General features: G+C 34.6%; 6 protein-coding genes, 1 non-coding gene and 1 pseudogene across 11 annotated transcripts; 6 read left to right on the top strand and 2 right to left on the bottom strand.

The window, feature by feature from the left end:
- Positions 1-1631: 1631 nt before the first annotated feature.
- On the top strand, positions 1632-2027 carry AT5G43410 (Integrase-type DNA-binding superfamily protein; the record flags this gene model as incomplete). Its single annotated transcript, NM_123707.1, has 1 exon — positions 1632-2027. The coding sequence occupies one exon, from the start codon at positions 1632-1634 to the stop codon at positions 2025-2027; it is 396 nt and encodes a 131-aa protein (NP_199154.1).
- Positions 2028-4027: 2000 nt separating this feature from the next.
- Positions 4028-4392, bottom strand: AT5G43405 (annotated as a pseudogene; the record flags this gene model as incomplete). The annotated part of the gene is made up of 2 exons: positions 4028-4253; positions 4322-4392.
- Positions 4393-5271: 879 nt separating this feature from the next.
- AT5G43403 lies at positions 5272-6498 on the top strand. Its single transcript, NR_144284.1, has 2 exons — positions 5272-5587; positions 5942-6498. It is a non-coding gene; the product is annotated as an other RNA (non-coding RNA).
- A 1441-nt stretch (positions 6499-7939) lies between these two features.
- On the top strand, positions 7940-8455 carry AT5G43401 (Defensin-like (DEFL) family protein; the record flags this gene model as incomplete). The annotated part of the gene is made up of 2 exons (NM_001036924.1): positions 7940-8003; positions 8250-8455. 2 exons carry the CDS (start codon positions 7940-7942, stop codon positions 8453-8455), a joined length of 270 nt encoding a protein of 89 aa, NP_001032001.1.
- Positions 8456-8799: 344 nt separating this feature from the next.
- Positions 8800-11197, top strand: AT5G43400 (plant/protein). Its single transcript, NM_123706.4, has one exon. It carries the CDS (start codon positions 8888-8890, stop codon positions 10853-10855), a length of 1968 nt encoding a protein of 655 aa, NP_199153.1. The 5' UTR covers positions 8800-8887; the 3' UTR covers positions 10856-11197.
- Positions 11198-12072: 875 nt separating this feature from the next.
- On the top strand, positions 12073-14238 carry AT5G43390 (plant/protein). Its single transcript, NM_123705.2, has one exon. The coding sequence runs from the start codon at positions 12166-12168 to the stop codon at positions 14095-14097; it is 1932 nt and encodes a 643-aa protein (NP_199152.1). The 5' UTR covers positions 12073-12165; the 3' UTR covers positions 14098-14238.
- Positions 14239-15054: 816 nt separating this feature from the next.
- TOPP6 (type one serine/threonine protein phosphatase 6) lies at positions 15055-17247 on the top strand. 3 transcript variants are annotated; one of them, NM_180792.3, is made up of 4 exons: positions 15055-15385; positions 15468-16027; positions 16106-16327; positions 16702-17247. In NM_180792.3, the coding sequence occupies exons 1-4, from the start codon at positions 15211-15213 to the stop codon at positions 16738-16740; spliced, it is 996 nt and encodes a 331-aa protein (NP_851123.1). In that variant the 5' UTR covers positions 15055-15210; the 3' UTR covers positions 16741-17247. The 3 variants fall into 3 exon arrangements, with proteins under 3 accessions (NP_851123.1, NP_001032000.1, NP_568625.1); NM_001036923.1 differs by having other exon boundaries at positions 17093-17218; NM_123704.3 differs by having other exon boundaries at positions 16106-17247.
- A 1817-nt stretch (positions 17248-19064) lies between these two features.
- PHT1;2 (phosphate transporter 2) lies at positions 19065-21339 on the bottom strand (the record flags this gene model as incomplete). 2 transcript variants are annotated; one of them, NM_123703.3, is made up of 3 exons in its annotated part: positions 21240-21339; positions 20563-20983; positions 19065-20412 (listed from the first exon to the last, which is right to left on the bottom strand). In NM_123703.3, exons 2-3 carry the CDS (start codon positions 20961-20963, stop codon positions 19239-19241), a joined length of 1575 nt encoding a protein of 524 aa, NP_199151.1. In that variant the 5' UTR covers positions 20964-20983; positions 21240-21339. The 2 variants fall into 2 exon arrangements, with proteins under 2 accessions (NP_199151.1, NP_001190462.1); NM_001203533.1 differs by having other exon boundaries at positions 19239-20412; positions 20563-20986; positions 21240-21265.
- Positions 21340-25333: the final 3994 nt, after the last annotated feature.

The raw sequence follows: 25333 nt of genomic DNA, 5'->3' as shown, positions 1-25333 counted from the left end.
CAAAGTCAAAGATATTCTCCAACATTGCCTTGCTTGTATGTGAGCCCACCACGACCTATAGTTTTCCTCTTATTCATTTGAGACGTAAATGTTTGGTAAGAAATCCAGAAAATACGATGTTAAGATTTCTTACATTATAAAATAAAATAAAGATTTATTAAATTATGTTTTAAGATGTGTGCAGAAATAAGAAAAGAATTTATCACCATCATTTCAATTAATGTACATATGTAGGGTTCGACATATGGGTAATCCATTTGGGTTAGAATAAAACCAGTTTGGATTCAGCTTTAATGGGTATTGAATTTATTATTTAATAGAGTATTTCTAATTATTTGGTCTCAATTCGGGTCTGGTCTAGTCGGGTTCGGATCGGTTTGGATACAAAATTTCAGGCCCTAGAAATACCAAAAAAATAGAAACGGGTATTTTGTATGCAAATAACGGATACCCAAAAAAAAAAACTTTAAAAATTTGTAAATTTTAAATAATTTAATTATATTTGAATATATTTTCTAAACTTTTGATAAACAATAACAAATAATTTTTAAATATTTTTAGTTGTTTTGGATATTTAGGTCTAAAACTAATTTACATATTTAGATTTATAAGTATAATCTTAGACAATTAGATTATAGTAAGATTAATAATAATAAATATTTTGGATCTAAATTTATGTTCGGGTTTTCGGGTCCTATTTGGGTAACGGGTTATTACGGACCGACTCAATACCCACGGGTTTACTGAAACTGTATCCAATGAAATAATTTTCTACCTAAAACCCTAATCCGCCCCAACCCGATTTTTACGGTTCGGGTATCAGATTGGATATCGGATCAGGTTTTTCTGCCCAACCCTATATGTAGGTCTTGAGCAACAACCCCGAACCAAAACGATATTCGTAAATTGGTTTGGATTCAGCTTTTCCAAATCGGTGGTTTCAAAATAGAAGTTTGGTTTCCATTTATGTTCGGATTTTAGACTTAAAAACTAAATTTCCCAATTGAGTTTGCTAACAAATCCTAAAAATATGAATTATAGGGATTTATTTAGTGTTCGTTCATTTGGCCACCAAATCTAAGAGCGAAATATAACGTTTGTATATCTTGTTGTCTATGAGTTTTCAGCGATTCCGACCTGAGCTTATGTTATTTTCTCCAACCTGTCCCGGGAAGAGTCCGAAAGATATACATATGGTTGTAAATAATTTGTATATATATATATATATATATATATAAATAATTACATACAAAATAAACCAAATTAAATGTGGTTACCTGTAAACATGACCACGAATCCAGAAGCATAGCATTTCTTTGAATTTAAACAGAATCTAAAAGATGAATTTTCAACTGAGTAAGAAAAATTTAAGATCTCAATGGAGTTATTATATACTTATATTCTTTCATTATATAGAGGTGTCGAGGGCCAATATTAGGTTTCTAATTAGGACCCACATTTGTTTCCCTGCCTATAAATTTCCCAAACAAAGCCCGTCAAACACATGTAACAGAAAAACACACAAACACGTCTACGAGATAACACGAAACGCAAGAACAATCCTTGTTCATTGTCCAACATTCTCACGCCTATACACAAACACATACAAACACGCAAAAAGTCATTAATATATGGATCAAGGAGGTCGAGGTGTCGGTGCCGAGCATGGAAAGTACCGGGGAGTTCGGAGACGACCTTGGGGAAAATATGCAGCAGAGATACGAGATTCGAGGAAGCACGGTGAACGTGTGTGGCTTGGAACGTTCGATACGGCAGAGGAAGCGGCTAGAGCCTATGACCAAGCTGCTTACTCCATGAGAGGCCAAGCAGCAATCCTTAACTTCCCTCATGAGTATAACATGGGGAGTGGTGTCTCTTCTTCCACCGCCATGGCTGGATCTTCCTCCGCCTCCGCCTCCGCTTCTTCTTCTTCTAGGCAAGTTTTTGAATTTGAGTACTTGGATGATAGTGTTTTGGAGGAGCTCCTTGAGGAAGGAGAGAAACCTAACAAGGGCAAGAAGAAATGAGCGAGATATAATTCATGATTATTTCTAACGAAAGTAACAAAGTATAAGAAATAATTAGTATGTATGAAAATAAATTATATGCAATAATCTTATGATCATGATTCGAGCATGAATCTATGGTTTGGAATGAAATCGACCGACTGGTGGTCTTAATTGTTTTTCGAGAATACATAATTGAAAATAGTGAGATTATATGAGAGCATCCGTTGATATGTAGATTATATGATCTGATATGTTTCAGATCATGATGATCAATAAAATATAACATTTGCAGTTACTAATCCTTGTAGTGAATTATACATATTTCACATTTCAAGTCTTATTGATCGGATACAAAGCAATAAGAGTTTTTATCTGGTAGAAAAAACGATAGACAATATCAAAATATTTTTAAAAGAGGTAACAATAGAAACAAATGACAGTACTGCTTTTAATACTACTAATTTTTTATTACTGTTGACAACTACTAAAATGGTATATGTCTTACCATCATTTACCACTCAAAACTTTTATTTTTCTTCTTTCAATTTTTTGTAGAATAATAAGAAATACAACTAGATTTTCTTTGAAATAAAAAGGAATACAACTAGATTTGGTCATGGATAAAAGTAGAGTAAGTCCCGGCTAGATTTGGTCAATGATGAACTAGCTAGGTGATACATATTACTGTTTGTTTCTTAGGTGATACACATTATGACTTAATCGAGAGTTTGATTCAAAATAATATGATGATAAAATACTGCATTTGAAAATTGGGAATTGGAAGTGTTAACAATTCCTACTTTATATTCTAATATTTTTTAAGATTTTTAAATAAAAGATTTGTTTACATAATTGTTTTTTCTTTCCAGTTTTAATCTTCTTAGTATAGCTTCTCTAATTATTTGTAGAAAGGCTATGCCCATAGTATATCACTAGAAAACATGTTCCTGGATATGATAAAAGATAGAAGAATAAACGGGAGGAAGATTTGACTAAATCTCAACCAATGACATGCTTAAGTGTGTTATAAGAACAGTGATGTGATATTAATAATGAGAATGATGCTTCAATGTTGAGAAAGGAGAGCATATCAATGATAATAAGTATAGAGGTGTTGATATGGAGGTGAACATGGAACAATGTGAGTATAAATAACTTGACACCCATGAACGGTTCAAGTCAGCATCCTGCATCAGGCGGGACAAAATTTATCCTCAATTTTTTTGTCTATGATAAATCCAAATTCGTGGAGACTATGACTCCTGCCATTTCACGAGATGATCGAGCTCTCTTATACTTTTCACTTAATGTACATGTATTATTTTTTTGTAGGCTTACACTTGAAGAGACGTATAATGATTTGTTTGTTAGTAGTTTAAAATTTGATTTGAATTTCATAAACTTACAACTTTTGAAAATTTAATCGAACATGTTTTAAGTTCATAAACAAGTGCTCGGGGAGAAATGGAAAAGAGGTTGTTGAAGGGAACACAAGATGTTTCTTAACAATCAAACAATGATGCAAACGGTTGAATTAAGCACCATCCTGGAACATGCATGAAACTTACAGATATGGCTATTCCACTTCCGTGACACACTAATCACTTTATTCAGTAACAACATAATTGTCATAACTTCGGTTCAAATCATTAGATAATTAATGTGTATTAATAACAATTCCAGTTAGTTCACTAAACATCCTAATCCTAATTAGTTCACTAAACATCCTAATCCTTGTAACCCCATGACCGTTCCTACCAGTGGGCCCCACGTCCTCTTTCGGACCCGTGGATCCATCCTGTCCGATGGTCGGTCCGCTACTTCTGGGAGGTTTTAAAGACTTGTTTAACGATCTTACAAATACTCACATGATCTTTCTTCAGGTTTTGTTCTCACTTTCCGGAATATCACCCATCCTGATATTATTTCATCCCAAGCACGTTTAATTGTGGAGTTTTCTCAAAACGTTTAATCAAAAAAATAAGCACACTTTGGTGACAGAGGTGACTAAATCAATTCTATAAACCTCTCTGCATGCACCACCATATTTCTGAAACCGGGGTTTTACGATTCATCCCCGCTAACAGATCGCAATGTTCTTGTTGCACACCAAGACCGTCACTCCCGACGGTGTGAGTCTTCTTGACTCCACACTCGTTTGGGTTCAGCTCTAATACCACTTGTAATGCCCCGACCGTCCCTACCAGTGAGCCCCATGTCCTCATTTGGTCATGTGGGCTCATCCTTGCCCGACGGTCGGTCCACTACGTCTGTGAGGCTGTAAAGACTTGTTTACCGATCCTACAAATCACCACTTGATCTTTTTCCATGCTTTGTCCTCACTCGTATAGTTCTGACAATCACTTTCCGGAAGGTCACTCATCCTGAAATTATTCCAACTTAAAAACGCTTAACTGTGGAGTTCTCTCATGACATTTGAGCGAAAAGATAAGTTTACTTTGGTGAAAATAGGTGGTCAAATCAATTCTTTTAAACCTCTCTGTATGCACTATCATATTCCTAAAACTGCGGAGTTACAATCCTCAATTGTCGTTAAAGTACTTCAAATTCATAAATATAACACTTTTCTACCATGAATTGCTTAAATTCTAGATTTTAGGTAATCATGTCAAAACTAGCATTAATAACATAAAAATCATCATCATCTAACCATCAAATCATCCTAATCTAACATTAACCATGATCCAATAAAAAGACTAGCTACTAAAAATGATGAAGAACAAATAAAAAGACGTACGTAAACATAAAGATAAAAGATAGATGTAAAGAATTCTTCACTACAGTGGCAATCCAAAATATCAAGAGGAAAGTTTGGAGCTAAATCCAACTCTAGAGAAGAGAAACTGATGTTAGAAAATATATAAAAATCAATTAAATACATAATAGGTTCGAACATGATCGACCTATGACTCATCCGAGTCAAATCATAGCATTTGGATCATGCTAATATCTCTAGCGATGTGTTGATCATGCTGCATTAGAGCAGGTCCAGTGGGGGACCTTGATGATTTCTTAGCAAAAATCCTTAACAAAATTAGGCAAAAATTAAATGAAAAATAAGATATAAGGTTAGGTGCGAACCTAAGCTTAGAGTTTTTCTTGGTGTTAAAGTTCGATGATGTGGCCATTTATTATTGGATGTCTGTTTTGACATTACAATTTTTATTTCCTGCGCCCGTGTTTCTTCTTATTTCTCGATCTCTCTCTTCTCTTTTATGTTGCGATGGCGATTGAGCTCTGTGACGTTCATCAACTCACGCATTTTTGTTCATCAAATCATTCCATTATATTGATGGAATTCGTTTATCATCCACCGTCCTCAACCTTTCAACCGCCGGTGGTCAACTTGAACGAGTTTGGTGAAGCAAATCGGAAAGTACTGTGAACCAAATCAGAGATTGGTGTGAAGCCATGGTCCAATCGCTTTCTAAAGGTATGAATCTAACCGTTTAATTAGACATCACCGAAGAAACTCGTCCCCTTTCCGACGGTGCTCAACATCTGCGACTTCGATGAACTAAATCAGAGACTTTGATGAACCAAATCGTTTTCTGAAGGTATGATGCTATCTGTTTGGTGTGTGGTTGTTTGATTTGTTTCTGGAGATTTAAATTCTGTTGATGTGATTGAACTTTGAAAGTCAGATGTTGTTATTGAAATTTAAACGTTGATAGATATTTTTCTGGAATTAGTGGAAAGGAATTTGAGAAGATCATTGATCTCAAATAAAGTTACTAGTATGATTTGAGAAGATGATTGATCTATAATGATCGTAGCTTTTAGTGTTTCTCTAATGATATACTTTTTAAATGCAAGAGTTTTATGATGTTTTGGCATTGTTTCATCGATTGGATTGGAAAGATATAATCAGTTATAGTTGTTGTCATTCTAATCCAATAACTTTTGTATAGTTGCTTGCCATGTTCCTTGTTTGTGTATGTTGACAAACATTACATTATGGTTGAAGAGGTCGCCTTTAGTTTCGATGGAGGAAAAGATTCTAGTGTAAGTTACAACTGTTCCCTTGTTAGAATCTCGTAGCATTATTATAGCTCAAGAGCCACCATGTTTTGTATGTTTTTTTTTGCCTTGGTCATTGAAAATACTGATGTAACTGGTGGTGTTTGGTGACAAGTATTCTCCAAACCTTAGGAAGATTAAGGTGGTGAACAAGAAGAAAGTAAGAAGAGCCAAACTTTATTACCTCAGGGACAAGGTCAATGTTCTCAGGAAGCTTCACGCTTTGCTCTCAATGCTCTCAATGAATGAATACGACTTTGAGTTTAACTTTGGCTTTGAATTTTGTGAATGGCAAAACAGAATCAGTATATGGCTTTCAGTTTAACTTTGTTAGCTTTGAGTTAGCTTCTCAAAATGTGTTTATGAAGAATGTATCAAACTTGTGTACTTTATCTCTTTTATCTTTCTTTTCAAGCAATCAAAACTCAAACACCAATATTTTTTTTCTATTTTTTTTCTTTTTGCTTGGTTTCTGCAACTCTTTCTCACGAGATTTTGGAGATGACATCCAAGTTTATGACAGAACCAGTGAAGATACATGTGGAGCGTGATGAGTTGACTCTTGAAGTATGTTTCTTCTTATGCTTCTGTATTTGCTTTTGAATGTGATCGTTTGATGTTTGGTTTTGATTAGTTATGTCTGATTTTGAAATGTGATTCTCCTTACACAATAATATAATATATATATATATATTTTTTTTAAGAAACCCTCTTAAGGATTCCACCATTAAACAACAAAAAATACAATAATTCAACAAAAACTCTAAACTTTCATTTACTCACAATTTAATAATAAAAAATTCTAAGGAATCCTTAATTAAGGTGTTCCAATGGGGGTGCTCTTAGGCCACTACATCTGCAGTTTTTCAAAGGAAGTTCTTAGATGAGTTTCTTCCCGCCATATTGATATATTTCTACTAAAGCGACCATACACTCTTGAACCGCTGCTATAACTTTTGAACCGTGCTAAAAAATAATTTTAAATCACTAATTTAATAATATTAGATTTTTAAATTATTTACAAATGTTATAACTAATAGAAAAAACATTAGATTTTTTAAAATTGTTTTATAAATTCATAACTAAATAAAGTAGGACTACTTTCTTATAGGCAATATCATGATCATCATCTTTTTTATAGTTTTTTTTGGACAAACTTATTTTTTATTTTTATTTTGGACAAACTTAAAATCTTTCTTATAGTTTAAGTACCCGAACTAGTACTTAAATATCTTATATTCTTACAAATTACAACATATAAAATATAATTTTCTGATGGCATTGAGAATGCCATTCTTTGTAATGTTTCAAACTTTGGGATATTTAAATCTTTTCTTTGTACTTGGATTTTATTTGAAAGAATGAAATCAAGTATTCGCTAAAAAAAACTATATATATAATATTTATATATTTCTTTTAACAATACTTAATAATTATTATATAAATTTTCAATTTTACACGTTAACACATAAATACTGAATTTTATGTTGATTTGACAAAATTAGTTTCAACGTCATGTCATGAAAACTTGAAATGTGCAATAAATTTATTGAAAGAAAGATGATGACTGAAACATAAAATGTGTAGTAGAATTTATATTAGATTTCTTAATCTAATTCCAATATTAATTAACTTTCACTAGATTTCCATGATATTAATAGTAAAAAATTTGTAAGTCAAACTCAAATCTTTAAATACACAGATAATATTTCGACCTGTAAATGGCAAGTCAAATCTTGATAAAACGATTTGTTTTGGTAAGATTTGGTAAGTCAAATCTTGATACAAACGTTACTTTTTAAAAAGAGATGGAATGGACTATAAGAAAGAGATGAAATGCAATAATACTTAACTTCACCATCTAAAGCAAAATAACAATTACTTCGAAAATGCATAACATTTCATTTAAGCTTCTCCTATTATGTGATCTCTTCTTGTCGTCGTCTTCCGTAAGTATACATACATTACCAACAATAACATTTTCAAACAAACCACTAGAATTTTACATATCTCTTTACCAATAGTTGAAAGTTGAAAATAATCTTTGTTAATAAAAAGCATTTTACAAATGAATTGAACCTAAAAAGACTAAAATTAAATGAAAGTATACATTTAATATCAATTGTAGTTTGTTCTTAAAATTTTAGTCTCAATTTTTTTTTTTACAAATTTTTTTAAATGTTTTTTTTTTATTTTAAGGACACAATCTTGCGGTTGGAGATGTCTGTGCGACAAACGAAGAATGCAGGATCAACTGTCAATGTGATGCAGCGTATTGCGACCTAAGCTGTAATATGTGCGTGTATATGTTACATGTTATGGATACAATTGATGCCAATATTCCTAATCAACCTTGTATTTCGGAATATCAAAACTGTGGTAAAAAAACATCTTCACTACAATGATTGAAATTATAAAGATAAAAATTAATTTATATAAAAAAAATTTTGTTGGAATAAAATATAAATTTACTGTCAAAAAAAATAAAAATAAAAATAATAATAAATTCTTTTAATAATTTTTTTTGATGGTCATAAATATGCGAATACTACCTTAAAATAAAAATAAAAATGGATAAAATTACATAAATAAAACATAGAAAAAGAGTAATTTAACAAAGATATCAATAGAAAGAAAACTTACAATTTACGGTATTTTTTAGTTAACTAATTTAATAAGGTGAAATGGCCATTGGCCCACACTAGTTAAATAAAGACACATGGCCACGTCGTTAGAAATATGCCACGTCTCCTACATGATTCGAAGCAAAAATCTCTCTCTAAAGCTTCAAAGTCAAAACCTTTGAGAGCATCACCATCGCATTTTCCTCTGTTTCAATGGCTTCTTCCACTACGATCCTTCTTGGTCCACCTTCCGTCGCCGGAAATTCACCGATCATCAAACCAATCCATTCACCGGAAACCCATATTTCCGATGAAAACACTCTAATCTCCCAAACCGCTACACTAAACCTCGAAGAACCACCACCAATGGGTCTAACGGAGAATTTCTCGCCGACATTTCTCTCCTCCGGGAACCCATGTCTCGATTTCTTCTTCCACATCGTCCCCGACACATCTCCCGATGATCTGATCCAAAGGCTAGCAATTTCTTGGTCTCACGATCCGTTGACTACGTTGAAGCTTATCTGCAATCTCAGAGGTGTTAGAGGAACTGGGAAATCAGACAAAGAAGGGTTTTACACAGCTGCTTTTTGGCTTTACAAGAATCATCCAAAAACCCTAGCTTTGAATGTCCCTGCTCTCGTTGATTTTGGGTATTTCAAAGATCTGCCTGAGATTCTGTTTCGGATCTTGGAAGGTCAGAATATGGAGAGAGGGAAGAATCGGGTTTGGAGGAAGAGGGTTCAAAGGAAATTCAAAGGGAAGAGAGAGAAAAAGTCTGAGATTTCCGGTGAAATGGAAGATCGGATTCTGGAAAATGCGGAGGAGATTGGTGGTTCTGTTGATAAGGTAAAGGCTAGAGCTTTAAGGAAACAGAGAGAGTTCGAAAAGGCGAAAAAGGCGGTAACGAGGTATAACTCTGATGCTAATTACAGATTACTGTTTGATAGAATTGCGGATTTGTTTGCGGTTTTGTTGAAATCGGATTTGAAGTATTTGAATTCGAATGGGTTGACTAAGATTAGTTTAGCTTCGAAATGGTGTCCTTCGGTTGATTCTTCGTATGATAAGGCTACTTTGATATGTGAGGCAATTGCTAGAAGGATGTTTCCTAGAGAGGAGTATGAAGGTATCGAAGAAGCGCATTATGCGTATAGGATTAGAGATAGGTTGAGGAAAGAAGTTCTTGTGCCGTTGCATAAAGCGCTTGAGTTTCCGGAGTTGTTCATGAGTGCTAAGGAATGGAATTTGTTGAAGTATAATAGAGTTCCTTCTGTTGCTATGAAGAATTACAAGAAGCTGTTTGAGGAACATGATAGCGAGAGGTTTACCGAGTTTTTGGAGGATGTGAAGTCCGGAAAGAAGAAGATTGCGGCTGGTGCGTTGCTTCCTCATCAGATAATCAACCAGCTGGAGGATGATAGTGGGAGTGAAGTTGGTGCGGAAGTTGCAGAACTTCAATGGGCGAGAATGGTTGATGATCTTGCTAAGAAAGGGAAGCTTAAGAATTCACTGGCGGTTTGTGATGTCTCTGGAAGTATGTCTGGTACACCTATGGAGGTTTGTGTAGCGCTCGGGTTACTGGTTTCGGAGCTTAGTGAAGAGCCGTGGAAAGGGAAAGTTATCACCTTTAGCGAAAACCCGGAGCTGCATATTGTCACGGGTTCGAGTCTGAGAGAAAAGACTCAGTTTGTTAGAGAAATGGAATGGGGAATGAACACGGATTTTCAGATAGTGTTTGATCGTATTCTAGAAGTTGCAGTCGAGAATAACTTAACCGATGACCAGATGATCAAGCGGTTGTTTGTGTTCAGCGACATGGAGTTTGATGATGCAATGGCAAACAGCCATTCGGAGGTGAGTTACCATCTGAGTGTGGAGGACCGATTGAAGATATCGAAGGAACGGTCCAAGGAGAAATGGGAGACAGATTATGAGGTGGTTCAGAGGAAGTATAAAGAGAAGGGTTTTCAGAATGTTCCAGAAATGGTATTTTGGAACTTAAGAGACTCATCGGCTACTCCGGTGGTTGCTAACCAGAAAGGAGTAGCTATGGTTAGCGGGTTTTCGAAGAATCTACTGACTCTGTTTCTTGAAGAAGGTGGGATCGTGAATCCTGAAGATGTCATGTGGATTGCCATCAAAGGTGAGGAGTATAAGAAGCTTGTTGTTTTTGACTGAGATACACATACACAAGCTTCAATGCTTAAACCGTAACATCATCATTTCTACCGCAAAGAGTTTTATACCATATTTGAATTATACCGCAAAGAGTTAAAGAAGTTTAAAATTTTCTATGTTTCTGTTTTTTGATTTGGGGAGTTATGTGAGGACATGAATGAATCTTGTTTTAACTTTTCTAAAATACCTATGTGATCTCTTTCAGTTATTAATGAGTACTTAAAACTCGGTGATCAATAAGTTGCTTGAAGCTAGAGAGAATTTGGTCAGTTGTCTGAAACAGAGATCAAACAACTTTGTTTTGTCTTTAGAGATATCTTTATGAGGCAAATCTCTTTGAGCTCCTGTCATAGGCTTCTCTCTGTTGTTCTTTATATCATTTCAATGAGAAGTTTTAAGCCTCTTTCTGCTACAGTCCTGTCTTGTTGCCTTATGGAATAGAAAACAAGACCCATCAAATTGGTATTTTCCCTGAAGAAAAAGACAAAAGCCAATTAAGACAATGATTACTACTCTTAATTTTTCTTTTTCCTGGAGAAAAGACAAAAGTGTTTTTGTATATTTTACCTCAATCACCATACAAAAATTGACAAAACATTTCGGGTTAATCTTCAAAATTACCTTCAAACATCGGTTTCCATGTCTTCTCTATGAATGCTTTACTAAGCTTTCAACATCGGAGCTTCGAATTGAGGGCTTTGACTAGTGTTAACGAGTCTGAAGCGAAAGAGATGTGAGTAAGGGCCGATCCAATTGCAACTCTTCACGGGATTCTACACGACATCCTTGCTTTATCTTCTACTTTCACTTGTTGTTCTTTCAATTTCATTCTTAGAGAAAACAATCGGCAAGCTGATGCTCTTGCAAAAGCTACCCTCTTTTCCTCTTGTACGGAAACCTAGTTTTTCAATATAAAAGAAGTTGTTCCCCAATTAGTTTTTGATACATGTAATTTTTTCCCCAATTAGTTTTTGATACATGCTAACATACATTTTTTTAACATAGAAAAATACAAATTAAAAACAATAATGTCTATGATTAAAAAGGTTATACTTCAATTAAAAGAACAACATTTTCTAAAAAAATGATATTTTATAACCATTTAGATATTTGAAGGATCTAGCTTACTTGGTCGCCAAGCTAAATAATTCATAATCTTTTTGTATTTTTCTTTTCTATAAAGTTGATGTCTTAGGGTTTCTCTTACTCTTCCAATTGATTGACATAGCTATCCGTTACTTTTACACAAACCCTAGCTTCAAAGTCAAAAACCCTTGAGACAATCACCATCACCAAATCTCTCTCTTTCAATGGCTTCTTCTTCCACTGCGATCCTTCTCGGACCACCTTCCGTCGCCGCCATGGAGACACCAGTTTCCGATGACAACAGTGTAATCTCCCAAATTGCCACACTAAACCTAGAAGAACCACAGATGGGTCTGACGGAAAACTTCTCGCCCACGTTTCTAACCTCCGGGAACCCATGTCTCGATTTCTTCTTCCATATCGTCCCAGACACACCTTCCGATGATCTGATCCAAAGGCTGGCCATTTCTTGGTCTCACGATCCTTTGACTACGTTGAAGCTCCTCTGCAATCTCAGAGGTGTTAGAGGAACTGGAAAATCAGACAAGGAAGGGTTTTACACAGCTGCCTTGTGGCTTTACAAGAACCACCCAAAAACTCTAGCTTTGAATATCCCTACTCTTGTCGATTTTGGGTATTTCAAAGATTTACCTGAGATTCTGCTTCGGATCTTGGAAGGTCAGCAGACGGAGAGAGGTAAGACTCGGGTTTGGAGGAAGAGGATTCAGAGGAAGTTCAAAGGGGATAGTGAGAAAAAGTCTACCATATCCGGTGACATGGAAGATCGGATTCTCGAAACCGCGGAGGAGACTGGTGGTCCTGTTGGTAAAGTCAAGGCTAGGGCTTTACGGAAACAGAGAGAGTTCGAAAAGGCGAAAAAGGCTCTAGATAGGTATAACTCTGATGCTAATTACAGATTACTCTTTGATCAAATTGCCGATTTGTTTGCGGAATTATTGAAATCAGATTTGGAGTATTTGAATACAGATAATTTGAACAAGATTAGTTTAGCTTCGAAATGGTGTCCTTCTGTTGATTCTTCGTATGATAAGACTACTTTGATATGTGAGGCTATTGCTAGAAGAATGTTCCTTAGAGAGGAATACGAAGAAGGTATCGAAGAAGTGCATTATGCATATAGGATTAGAGATAGGTTGAGAAAAGAAGTTCTTGTCCCGTTACATAAAGCTCTTGAGTTGCCAGAGGTGTCTATGAGTGCCAAGGAATGGAATCTGTTGAAGTACAATAGAGTTCCTTCTATAGCCATGCAGAATTATAGTTCACGCTTTGCGGAACACGATAGCGAGAGGTTCACCGAGTTTTTGGAGGATGTGAAATCCGGGAAGAAGAAGATGGCGGCTGGTGCGTTGCTTCCTCATCAGATTATCAGTCAGCTTTTGAATGATAGTGAAGGTGAAGAAGTAGCAGAGCTTCAATGGGCGAGAATGGTTGATGATCTTGCCAAGAAAGGGAAGTTGAAGAACTCATTGGCGATTTGTGATGTCTCGGGAAGCATGGCTGGTACACCTATGAATGTTTGTATTGCGTTAGGGTTATTGGTTTCGGAACTTAATGAAGAGCCGTGGAAAGGGAAAGTTATCACTTTTAGCGAAAACCCGCAGCTTCATGTTGTCACGGGTTCGAGTCTGAGAGAGAAGACTAAGTTTGTTAGAGAAATGGATTTTGGAATCAACACAGATTTCCAGAAGGTGTTTGATCGGATTCTAGAGGTTGCTGTCGAGAATAACTTAACCGATGAACAGATGATCAAGCGGTTGTTTGTGTTCAGTGACATGGAGTTTGATGATGCAAGAGTAGACAGCCATTCGGAAATGAGTGACTACGCGAGTAACTTGGAGAGTGACTACGAGAGTGTCCCGGAGAGTTTTGAGAAATGGGAGACGGATTATGAAGTTGTTCAGAGGAAGTATAAAGAGAAGGGTTTTCAGAATGTTCCTGAAATTGTATTTTGGAACTTAAGAGACTCGTCAGCTACACCCGTGGTGTCTAAGCAGAAAGGTGTAGCTATGGTTAGCGGGTTTTCGAAGAATCTACTGACTCTGTTTCTTGAGGAAGGTGGGATTGTGAATCCTGAAGATGTCATGTTGTTAGCCATTAAAGGTGAGGAGTATCAGAAGCTTGCTGTTTATGACTGAGAAGTTTTATTCATTTAAATATTGGATTTTGTGAGTACATGAATGAATCTTGTTTAAGTTTTTTTTTTTTTTCTAAGTACCTATGTCTAATAAGATACAGCTAAGAAAATGAAATGATCTATAGAAGTCATAAGATGAGGCATCACTCTTCGTTTCCTCCTAAACTTGGAATCTTTCCTTTATATCTTTTGGTTCTAATAGAAGAAAAAAGGCAAAAGCCAAACTAATATTCTCCGAGCTCTCTCTTTCCTTGTTATTCCTGAGGTGTCCTCTCACATCCGGTAGTTTCATAACGAATATGTTCTTTGTCATTGCCAAGTTGCTTAAGATGATGCGAACAAATCAACGAACAAGGTTTTGTGAATTACTCTGAATCCAAAAACATTGATACTGTGATGGAGAAAGAACGTTTTTTGTGCTCTACTTACACGCAAAAGTATCTTGAATTCGATTAGATTCAAGCCTAAAAAGCTCAACACAAAGAAAGTGTCTAAACTAGCTAATATGTTTTGACCATAAAAGAGAAAATATAGCTAACATTTTTGGTTATTAGATGTAGTTGAAGTTAGAACAATTAGGGTAGGTTTTTACCCATGGCTTTTGGCTACAAAGGAAGAAGAATATGTTTTTTGTAAATAGCCAAGTTGCTTAATATGACGCGGACGAATCCAAAAACATCGATACTAGAAGAAGAAGAAAGAGCGTTTTTCGCACTCAAAGTACCGGCGGAAAGATCTTAAATTTGAATCATGACGTACCGGACAGGATTCAATCCTGTGAAGCTTAACACACACACAAACAATGTGTTACTAAATTAGCTAGAATCTGATTATTATATGATTTAGTTGAAGTTAGAACAATGTAGGTAGGTATGAACACATGTGACTTTTGCTAAAAAGGTATGAAGAATATATTCTTAAACGCGGCTTTATAAAGCCCTTCTTGAATTTGACAATCACCATTCTTTTTCTCAAAGAGCAAGCATAAAAGAACATAAAAGCTCCATACTTTTTAAATTTATTCCATATTGTCAATAGCTTTTGTATATTATAAAGCTTCTAGGCGTTGTTGTTGTTTTGTCTCATTGTTGCTCTGTTTCTTGAGGTTTTATAAATGGATCCTGGTACTTTAAACTCGGTGATCAATAGGTTGCTTGAAGCTAGAGAAAAACCAGGAAAGATTGTTCAGTTGTCTGAAACAGAGATCAAACAGCTCTGTTTCGTCTCTAGAGATATCTTCTTGAGACAACCAAATCTCTTGGAACTTGAAGCTCCTGTTAAAATATGTGGTACGTTTCTCTCTGTTTCTCTCTGACTCTTTTCTGAGATTGTGCTCCTATGTAATCTTTTGGTTAAACAAATAATAAACAGGGGACATTCATGGACAATATCCGGATCTCTTGAGACTATTCGAACATGGCGGATACCCTCCTAATTCAAACTACTTGTTTCTTGGAGATTATGTCGATCGCGGCAAGCAAAGCCTCGAAACGATTTGTCTTTTACTTGCTTACAAGATTAAGTTCCCTGAAAACTTCTTCCTTCTCAGAGGAAACCATGAAAGTGCATCAATCAATCGTATTTACGGCTTCTATGACGAGTGTAAACGTAGATTCAGTGTCAAGATTTGGCGAATCTTCACTGATTGCTTCAACTGTCTCCCCGTCGCTGCACTCATCGATGAGCGGATTTTTTGTATGCATGGTGGGCTCTCCCCGGAGCTGCTAAGCTTGAGGCAGATTAGGGATATTCGTCGTCCAACGGATATTCCTGATCGTGGTTTACTCTGTGATCTCTTGTGGTCTGATCCTGATAAAGATGTTAGAGGTTGGGGGCCTAACGATCGCGGAGTTTCTTACACTTTTGGATCAGATATAGTTTCTGGATTTCTTAAAAGACTCGATCTTGACCTCATTTGTAGGGCTCACCAGGTTTGTTTATTGTTCCTTGTGCCCAAAGAAACATTTTTAACGTGTTTCCTTTTGACACAAGCAACGATTTTGTAACAGGTTGTTGAAGATGGATTCGAGTTCTTTGCGAATAAGCAGCTCGTAACGATATTCTCTGCGCCGAATTACTGTGGGGAATTTGACAATGCAGGTGCGATGATGAGTGTGTCTGAGGATTTGACCTGCTCTTTTCAGATCTTAAAATCTAATGACAAGAAATCAAAGTTCAGTTTCGGAAGCAGAGGTGGTGCTAAAACTAGCTTCCCTTATCCTAAAGTGAAGGTATGTATTAATCACATCACTTTTTAATTTGTGGATATACTGTAGCACAAAAAATGAAATATGGTAAATGCATAATAATTTGCTCTATTACTAAATGTTTTTGAATGATTTAACATTTTGAATCTGTTTGTGCTCCTCAATAATTTTAAATCTATTCGCATTGATAGATGAAACTTTGGATTAGTATTGACTTCACCGAATTAGACCTAATGTTAGTCAAAACTAACACTGTGGTATACTTGAAAATTGGTTTGCTATGTTTCTCACTAGTAACTTACAAGTAATTTATAGCCAAATCATTGTTGTCATGTCATGTTACAAGGCAAGCTCGGAATCTCTAACCATTTGATCTAATTAAACATGTTTATTTGCAGTCGATTCTGAGTTCGCAAAATTCGAAAGAATACAACTGATGAAGATTTAAAACTCCGCATAATAACTATTAGAAACCATGCCAACGTAACTCGACTACTATATGATGAGAAATTAAAGAGGATTTTGAATTTCGGAATTTTGGGAAGCTTCTGTTTTTGTTATGTTTTGTGTTGTCTGCTGCTATCACTTGTGTGTATGTGTTTTTATTTTTGGTTGTTGTTGTTGTAAATTTGGTTTGTAGTTGTTGGTGGTTAAATTTGATAATAAAACATGATTTCCTTCGGACCAAAGATATGTTTTTTTCTTTCCGGTTTGCATCTTCTTAAGTTGAAGGCACTTTTTGGCTAGCTAACTCTTGTGTCGATTGTGTGGCCAACAAGGCTTCTGCAGGATTGTAATTGGTAGAATGGATCCGGATATCCTAGAATTTGAAAAGTATTCAGAACTGTGCTTTAACAATCCAGATCCGTGACTTTTGGATATCTGGTTTCTAATATTGCAGATACCTAGAAAACTAATACTTATATATCTTGTTTTAATACATAATCATAATTGAATCAATTTAACTTGACATATCATTATAATATTGCTAGTGTTAACAAAATATTAAAATGATGACTTACCCATGTTGTACCACCGAGTTAATGATATTTAAATTTATATTAATGAAGATTCAAACTCGTCAAACCATATAACCCATACCGTGATATTTTAAACTTTTTATAAGTTAAACGTTGATAATATTTTGAAGTTTTTATACACTTTAAATAGATCAATTATAATATTTTAATTTTTTAAAAAGTTTAGAATTTATGATATCTGGTATAATTAAACGGTTTGACTAAAGAACCGAATTAAACTGAACAAATATTTAAATTTGGATGTTTGTTAAGTTAGGATTCCTACTCACTCATATTTCTTTGGGTTCAATTTGGTCTTATTTATGAGATTTTGGACACAAAGTTTTAGCTGATGTGAGACTTTGAACACAAATAATTTTATTTCATTATGTGAGTAATATATGGCTGTTTTCAAACATCCGAATCACAATATATCCAGAAAAAATTAGATTTTAATTAGTGTTATGTATTATATGATGATTCAAAGTAGTTTAAAAAATAAAAAAAATGATAGAAAAATCATAATTTTAAATGTTAACAAAATATTTAAAATATGTATATTATTAAATGTGAAACATTATATGGATGTTTTTAATTTATCTTTAATGTGAAAATATTATAATTGTGTTTTGGTTATATGAATACTAGAGAATTAATTGTAACACTATAGACCCATCGCTTTCCAACCCCCTCTTGCATAAGGGACATGGTCAAATCTTGATATTAATTTGTGACTCAATTTATGAATTAATGGTCATGGTAAAATGAGTAAATTAACTTGTCATTCAAGTTTATGAACTGATTAGGAGAATTATTATGATTATGCGAATTATTATTTGTGTTAGTTCCGACGAAATCAATGATCAGAAATTTGTTGGAAACAAACATTTTAGACGCATTCATTGGTCGGAAATAGTTGGTTTTGTTAAATACTCAGTTTGGTTTTTGGACATACAATGTCAATCTATTTATTGCCAAATTGTTTTGAGTTAAAATTTCATGAAACTTAACAGTAATTAATCTAAGATTTTATGGATCACACAAGTTATGGTGAGTTTCACAAAGTTGGTAATTTGGTATAGTGAGACCAATAGAATGCCCATCCCAAACAGGTAGTGCACAATAATCAAACAAATGCGTCAGAGAGAACAATCAATATTTGAAACAAATCAAACATATGCATTAGTGAGACTATTTAGTATTAGATCCTCTTGAGCTTTTTGAATCTCAAGCACAGAACAATTCAGTTCACATTAATCAAACAATAAGCACCGTGATTCATAAGAAGCCAGTTAAATACATTACATCAATCCAAAAAGAAATTTCAAATCTTGCTACATTTTGGGATCGAACTTTTAACATTTCTAAACGCTACACAGAGCTTCAACCCAAAAAGAATATATACACCAACCAAAAAGAAAGCTAACTAACCAATAGCGTTATTTACAAACAGAGCACAAGACTAATGGTCTACAACTACGCCCACTTGAATGTGTCGATATAAGGCAAAGAGATAACGTTAGTGATGACAAGACACTGAACATTGAACACCATAACCAACTAATGTGTTGATCAGATAATCGAAATCCATAAAAACTATTCTTTGGTGTTTCTCAGTATATAGCAAACATATGAACAATCAAATTTTCATGCTTCAAATTGATAAACATAAACGCACAACAGAGAGTTCGTTAGTGTTTGGAAAGTTAGAATCAAAGTTTAAGAAACTTTATTTGACAATGTTAATTAGAACACAAAAAAGTGGATTACAAGATTTGCACTCACGGCAGTAAGACTGAAGTATTCCACACAATCAAACATTTCTTACTGCATCAAGGAAAGGAAAAAAAAAATTTGGAAAGAAACAAAAAAATCAAACAAACCACAAACAACTCCACATTTGATCACAAAGTAAATTATTTCTCGTCATGGCTAACTTCAGCTTCACCAGAGAGTTCTTCGAGGGACTTGCCCTTGGGCTCTGGGACAAGGAAGGTGAAGAGCATACCGATGAAGTTAAGAACACCAAGCACGATCAATGAGTTCTTAACTCCGATACCTGGTGGGTATCCTGCATCCACCTTAGCCTTGTCTTGATTTTGAGCCGCATATAAGAACCCGAAGGCTCCAATGATGGCTCCAGCCTTACCAGCCGCGGCTGATATTCCATGACATGTTGACCTTAGCCTGGCCGGGAATATCTCAGCAGGGACAATAAAAGTGGTTGCATTTGGACCAAAATTGGCGAAGAAGAAAGTAAGAGAGTACATAACCACAAATCCGATACGGTTTTCTGGTTTGATCCAGTGGTTGTAAGGGAAGGCAATGGCAAACATAAACACGGTCATCATGAAAAATCCATTTAGTTGGATCTTAAACCTTCCAATGGTATCAATAAACGCAACTGTGAACCAGTAGCCTGGGACTGTACTGCAAAGGGCGATAAGAGTCTGAGCCCTAGCAATCCTGAAAACCTCATGGGTGGCGTTCATGGTGGCTGCCTTTGGGATCCATCCGATGGCCGAGAAAATATCCTTCTGGAACAAGTTTTGGCTGTAGAAGGCAATGTCAAGCAAAAACCAAGTGGAGGTAGTTCCAAGGAGATGAAGTCCATGGCGTCTAAGGAATTCCTTGGAGAACAAGCCATAGTTTTGTCTGGGGTCTTTGACGTCATCCTCCACCCTTTCCTCAAGCTCGATATCTGTTTGTAAGACCTTGGACATGTCGGCTGTGGCTTGTTTGATGTTCTTGGCAACCAAAGCGGTGTAACGGGCAGTTTCAGGCATCTTCATACGCCAGTAGTAAGTCAAAGCTGCGGGTAAAGCACCAAACATGACGATGATTCGCCAAATGTAATCAACTTGAGGAGGCGTTGAGAGGGCCCTGTTTACTGCATATGTTGGAGCTGGGAACTTTTTGTCGAATATAGAAGATACTGCGAGTGCCACGAAACCTCCAGCCAAGATACCGACACCTTGCATGGCGAAGACAGCTGCGATGAAAGCCCCACGGGTCTTCTTGTTTGCGTATTCAGACATGATGGTGGCAGAAAGTGGGTAGTCACCTCCAATACCAAATCCCAACCAAAACCTACGTAATGGTTTATATATAAAAAAACTTTCTCAAAGAAAAATACCTAAATCAGTTCGAAGCGTGACTAACTTTTAAAACTTGCATTCGTTATTAGATTATTGGTTAATCATGTGTGTATATAATATTGTAATTGGATGAAAACTGTACCTGAAGAAGCAAAGGGTGGTCATGACACCCTTGGCTTCGTTGCCAAAAGAGAGGCCAGAAGCGACAGAGCATAAGATCATCATGATCAAAGTAAGACCGTACACTTTTTTCCGTCCGAGTTTGTCACCGAGCCAACCGAAGAAGAGTTGACCAGAAAGGGTTCCACAAAGGGCCACACCATTGACAGCGGCCGCAACATGAGGGGGAAGTGAGCCAGGCTTCGCTGACTCCGGATTGAAGTAGTAGATGCGGCCAAGGAGCTTTGTTACCAAGGACACGCAAAAAAGATCGTACGCATCGGTAAAGAAACCCATACCGGCGATGACAATCGCCGTGAAATGATAAAGTTGCGTCTTCGCAACATCGAGTGCCTTTAGCACTCCTAGTTGTTGTTCAGCCATCTAAGCCTCTCTTGTCTTTCCTGCTTCATGAAGTAAAAATAAATATCTTAACTATAATTTTATAATAATATTGGAAAGATGCTACTAAATTATTTTAGTTTAGTACCAATACAACCAACAGAATAACATTTATAATTAAACCTATACATAAATCAAATAATTTAAGCGATTACAATTTAGAAACAAAAGTTTCTATTGATATAAACAACTATATATGTACTATCTATCTATATGTGAATTTGGATGCATAGATAATAAACATCTAACGAATCTCACCGTTGTGCGCTAATGGTGGGGGCAGAAAGATTAAGAGAGAGAGAGGGAGGGAGGTGGTGGTTGTGATTGTGTTGGCTGAGACGGCTGAAATTTATAGACGAGATCGGAGAAGCATAGTCTCCGGAATCTTAAGGGTATATCCATATTTATATTTTATTTTAATCTTTTTCCATCACTTGATCAACTTCTCTTTCTATGCTCGTCTATGTTTTGTATGGTCTGCACATATTTTAACTTAGTATTCATGACAACTCTGAGATTTCCAATCTTGGACCTATTCGTATTACCGCAAGGGAATAAATAAGTACCCGTATCCTATAGTTCGTGTAATTTATGGTGAATCATATTTCGTTAATTTATATTCAAGTGAGAACAAATAAGGAAAAATTACTTTTGATGATTTAGACTTCATTTGACAAATTCTGCATGTAATCTTGAAATGAACGTGAGACGATTATAATACAAACTTGTCGAGAAAGGACAAACAAAGCTATTCTTTTATCTTTTTTGTCAACGGACAAGCACATTTAATACAACAAAAATGTTGTGTTTTATTACTTTTTGTGTATGTAGTAAGATTACAAAGAACTTTGATCATCTATGTCTACGAATTACTATTATTTACAAATTATGGGACTAAGAGTAGTGATTATAATCTATGGTATATACAATCATATAAAATGATTTGCAAAATAGTACGTACGAATAAAGACCGCCATATGCTAAAATATCCTCATTTGGAGTTGGAGGTAAATATCCGCCATATGCTAAAATATCATCATGTGTAATTTCCTAAAAGATTAATATTTTTGGTAATTTTAAATATATTCTAAAGGGTAGTCTGATTGTTTCGTTTTGTCGACAGAGCCTATTTGATTTTTATCCTCATAAATAATAAAGATCGAGTTGACTTTTCATTAAGCAAAATATGTTTGTTCATGAGAGTCAGTATGTAACGATTTTCCATTCTATACTCTTTTGTTGAAAACCAATCTAACAAGTTATGTTCACGTATCTCCGTACTAAAGTCTACTATATTTGGTTTTTTTTTTTCTTTGGTGAAAGGCACTACTTAGATTAATAAAAACATCATTTTCCATAACAGTCAGCCATTTTCATAAAAGATATTAAAAAGGAGGAGCACAAAAAAAACTTTTTTCTTTTGTTTTGTTTGTTTTAATGTAACAAAAACAAATATGTTAAATATATATATATAGCTTCGATATATTTGACGATGTATATGTCCAACCAACTTTTAGGGTTAGCTTGTGAATTAGAGCTAGATATTTGCTTGCTAAACTAATCCAAGTAACAAGGCTACCACTAAGCTAGTAATTCATACGTATTTTACATTTTTATTCTATGCATCAAGGTATATACTCCCCATCAGTATTATTTAAATCAAGTTTACAGTTAATACATAGCTTATATATATGCATTATTACATAGTTGTAACGATCACAATTATCATCGATTGTTTTATATAAAGTTGCTGGCTTCTTGCAAAAGTCAATGCGTGGCATGTTGTTTGATTTTATCGATTAATGCATCGCCGCCGCGTAACATCTCTCTGGATCAAGTCAAGGCAAAAAATTTAATTTTGTTTTTCAAGTATAGTAGTAGATAGAGTGATTGACGTTCAATAAGAACCGTATTGAACCAAAACCGTCTAAACGGAGAATTTTGGTTTTCGGTTTCAATAAGTGCAGAGTTGTATAGTGATCGGTGAACTTTTAAATTGATTTCGGTTCTCGGGTTTTGTCCCCCGTTCAGCATATCAAAACCCATCGTTTTTTCCGGTTTAGGGAGACACTTTATATATATATATATATATATATATTCAGAGATCTACATCTACTTATAACTAGCCCTTCATCTTCCTTCTTTCGTAGTATCTTGTCTTCATGAAAAAACACCCCTCTTCTCTAGACCCTTTTCGGCTTCTCCTTCTCATTCTCTTCGTTCTTTTCTTTATTTTCCTTTTTCTTCCTCTTATTTTGTAGCTATTTTTTCTCCTCAATCAAATTCGACGTCATCAATTTCAGTTGATTTTCTATAATTTCTTTTCGTCTTCGCATCACACAAATTCATATTCTCTATATTTTCCGTTGTTCTTCTTCAGTCCTTGGCTTGCTATGGCATTCACTTACAAAGTAAAAAATACAAAAATCCTAGGACCCTCTGCAGTGCCGGCTCAAGCTTATTCTAGGTCCTAGGGCAAAAAAAAAATTGGACCCTTAATATATTGGAAATTGTTTTCGTACAAAAGTAAAACACTTAGTAAACATCATTTAAAATAAAATAAAACAACAATCTCATTTTACAAAAGAGATTTGGCCCAATAAATCAATATTTGTATTAGAGTTGTTGGATTAAAATATATCAACATATAATTTGGGCCCAATAAATTTAGAATTTTTTTTTACCTTATATTTAAAAGGAATGCAAATATATATGAGCTTTTTAGTAAAAATTTGCAATTTTCTGTTATATTTGCACATATTTTTTTCTTTTTCTTTTTATGTTTACAAAAGGAAAGAATTGTATGTGTCCCTTTTGCTTTATGGGCCACTCGTTGTTGCACTCCCTCCTCTCCATGTTAAGCCGGCACTGACCCTATGTCCCTCCCTAAGTATTCTTCGATTTTACTCTAGAACAAAGTAACACTAAAATAAAGTAAATTTTCTCAACAATTTATCATTATAATAATGGGAAAGTTACTAGATTAACATAAATTATCAGTTTAATTACTAGATTATTTTAAAAACAATTTGGGTTAAATTATTTTCATGTCTAAAATACACTTGTCTCATGTGTAAAAAAATAAATAGAAAAATGTCCTTTCAAATTAATTCTAGCAATAATTTTACAAAAGTTTAATATCTAATTTATATACTACAGATCTATTTGTCCGTAAATATTTCTTTTGGCAGACTTTTTTGGTTGACAGATTTTTTAGAATATGGTTACAATAGACTAAAACAATTGTAGCTGATTTATTTTTTTGACATATTTATTTTTTTGACAGATTTTTTTATTCAACTACATACTTTCATAGTTTATAACAGACTTACTGTAGTGTCTGGCTGTTTTATTTTGAATGACTCGGTAGATTTATAATTTTCTAAAAACATCTATCATGTTATAAGAAATTTATGTACAAAAAACTAATAAATATAATGACCTCTAATGATAGCAGATTTGTTATATCTTATGACAGATTTTTATAATGTTACCAAAATATTTTCATGTAACAACATATTTGTTTTTAAAATATAGTATTTTTAGTTATGACATAATTGGTTATGTTGTGATAGATGAAATTATATTACTAAAATATATCGTTTGATCGCAGATTTGTTAAACGATAAACAAAATTGATGGAATGACCACTATAATGTTTTATGTTACGATATATTTGTAATTTTGAATTCTTATGATGACCAAAATTTGTTGTTCTTGCTGATTTTTATAAGTATAATAACACTTATAATGGTGACAGTTTTTTGTAACGGTGACAGTTTTTTTTCTTTTTTCTTTTTCTTGTCATGACATATTTGTTTAAATCATTTATCATATTTGACATTCCCAGTTTTTCTTCGTTTTATTTTTTATCTTATATTTTTTTTGTTTTGAATATATATAACTTACTTTTGTGACAGACCTTTTAGTAAAATAGGTCATAGGTTATCATCCGATTTGATATAATCAAGTGAGATTACACTATTTGAGATTAGTTGCTATTGGTTTTTGTGTTGTCTTCTAATTAGACAAGATTTAACATTAAACTAAGAGCGCAATGCTCGAACAATAAATAATTGCTATCAGAGTTTAGTTTACACGTAGTGCCAACACTGGTTTCTCCCATCGAAATATTTTCAAGTTCTGAAACCACTCGGCTTCCTCATTTGCTTTGACTAAAGCTATAATGTCTATTTGGAAGGCTTCTACGGCACACTGGCAGCATCAAATTGAGTCTAGTACAACTGGTCAAATATATCAAATAGACTGTTGCATCATACTCCTAATTTGACATTGCTTCACTTAAATGTTTAGACAAGTGAAGAGTAGGGTCTTGGACTCTTGGGAGTCCC

The sequence above is a fragment of the Arabidopsis thaliana genome, chromosome 5 (genome assembly GCF_000001735.4).
Source record: "Arabidopsis thaliana chromosome 5, partial sequence".
Lineage (NCBI taxonomy): Eukaryota > Viridiplantae > Streptophyta > Magnoliopsida > Brassicales > Brassicaceae > Arabidopsis > Arabidopsis thaliana.
The sequence above is the reverse complement of the archived record's forward strand: the minus strand, read 5'-3'. Positions and strand labels throughout refer to the sequence as shown.

Coding starts and splice junctions, on each gene's coding strand:
- AT5G43390 (NM_123705.2), top strand. CDS start 12,166: ATGGCTTCTTCTTCCACTGCGATCCTTCTCGGACCACCTTCCGTCGCC.
- TOPP6 (NM_180792.3), top strand. CDS start 15,211: ATGGATCCTGGTACTTTAAACTCGGTGATCAATAGGTTGCTTGAAGCT. Junction 15,386..15,467: donor AGCTCCTGTTAAAATATGTG/GTACGTTTCTCT, acceptor AATAATAAACAG/GGGACATTCATGGACAATAT. Junction 16,328..16,701: donor TCCCTTATCCTAAAGTGAAG/GTATGTATTAAT, acceptor GTTTATTTGCAG/TCGATTCTGAGTTCGCAAAA.
- AT5G43400 (NM_123706.4), top strand. CDS start 8,888: ATGGCTTCTTCCACTACGATCCTTCTTGGTCCACCTTCCGTCGCCGGA.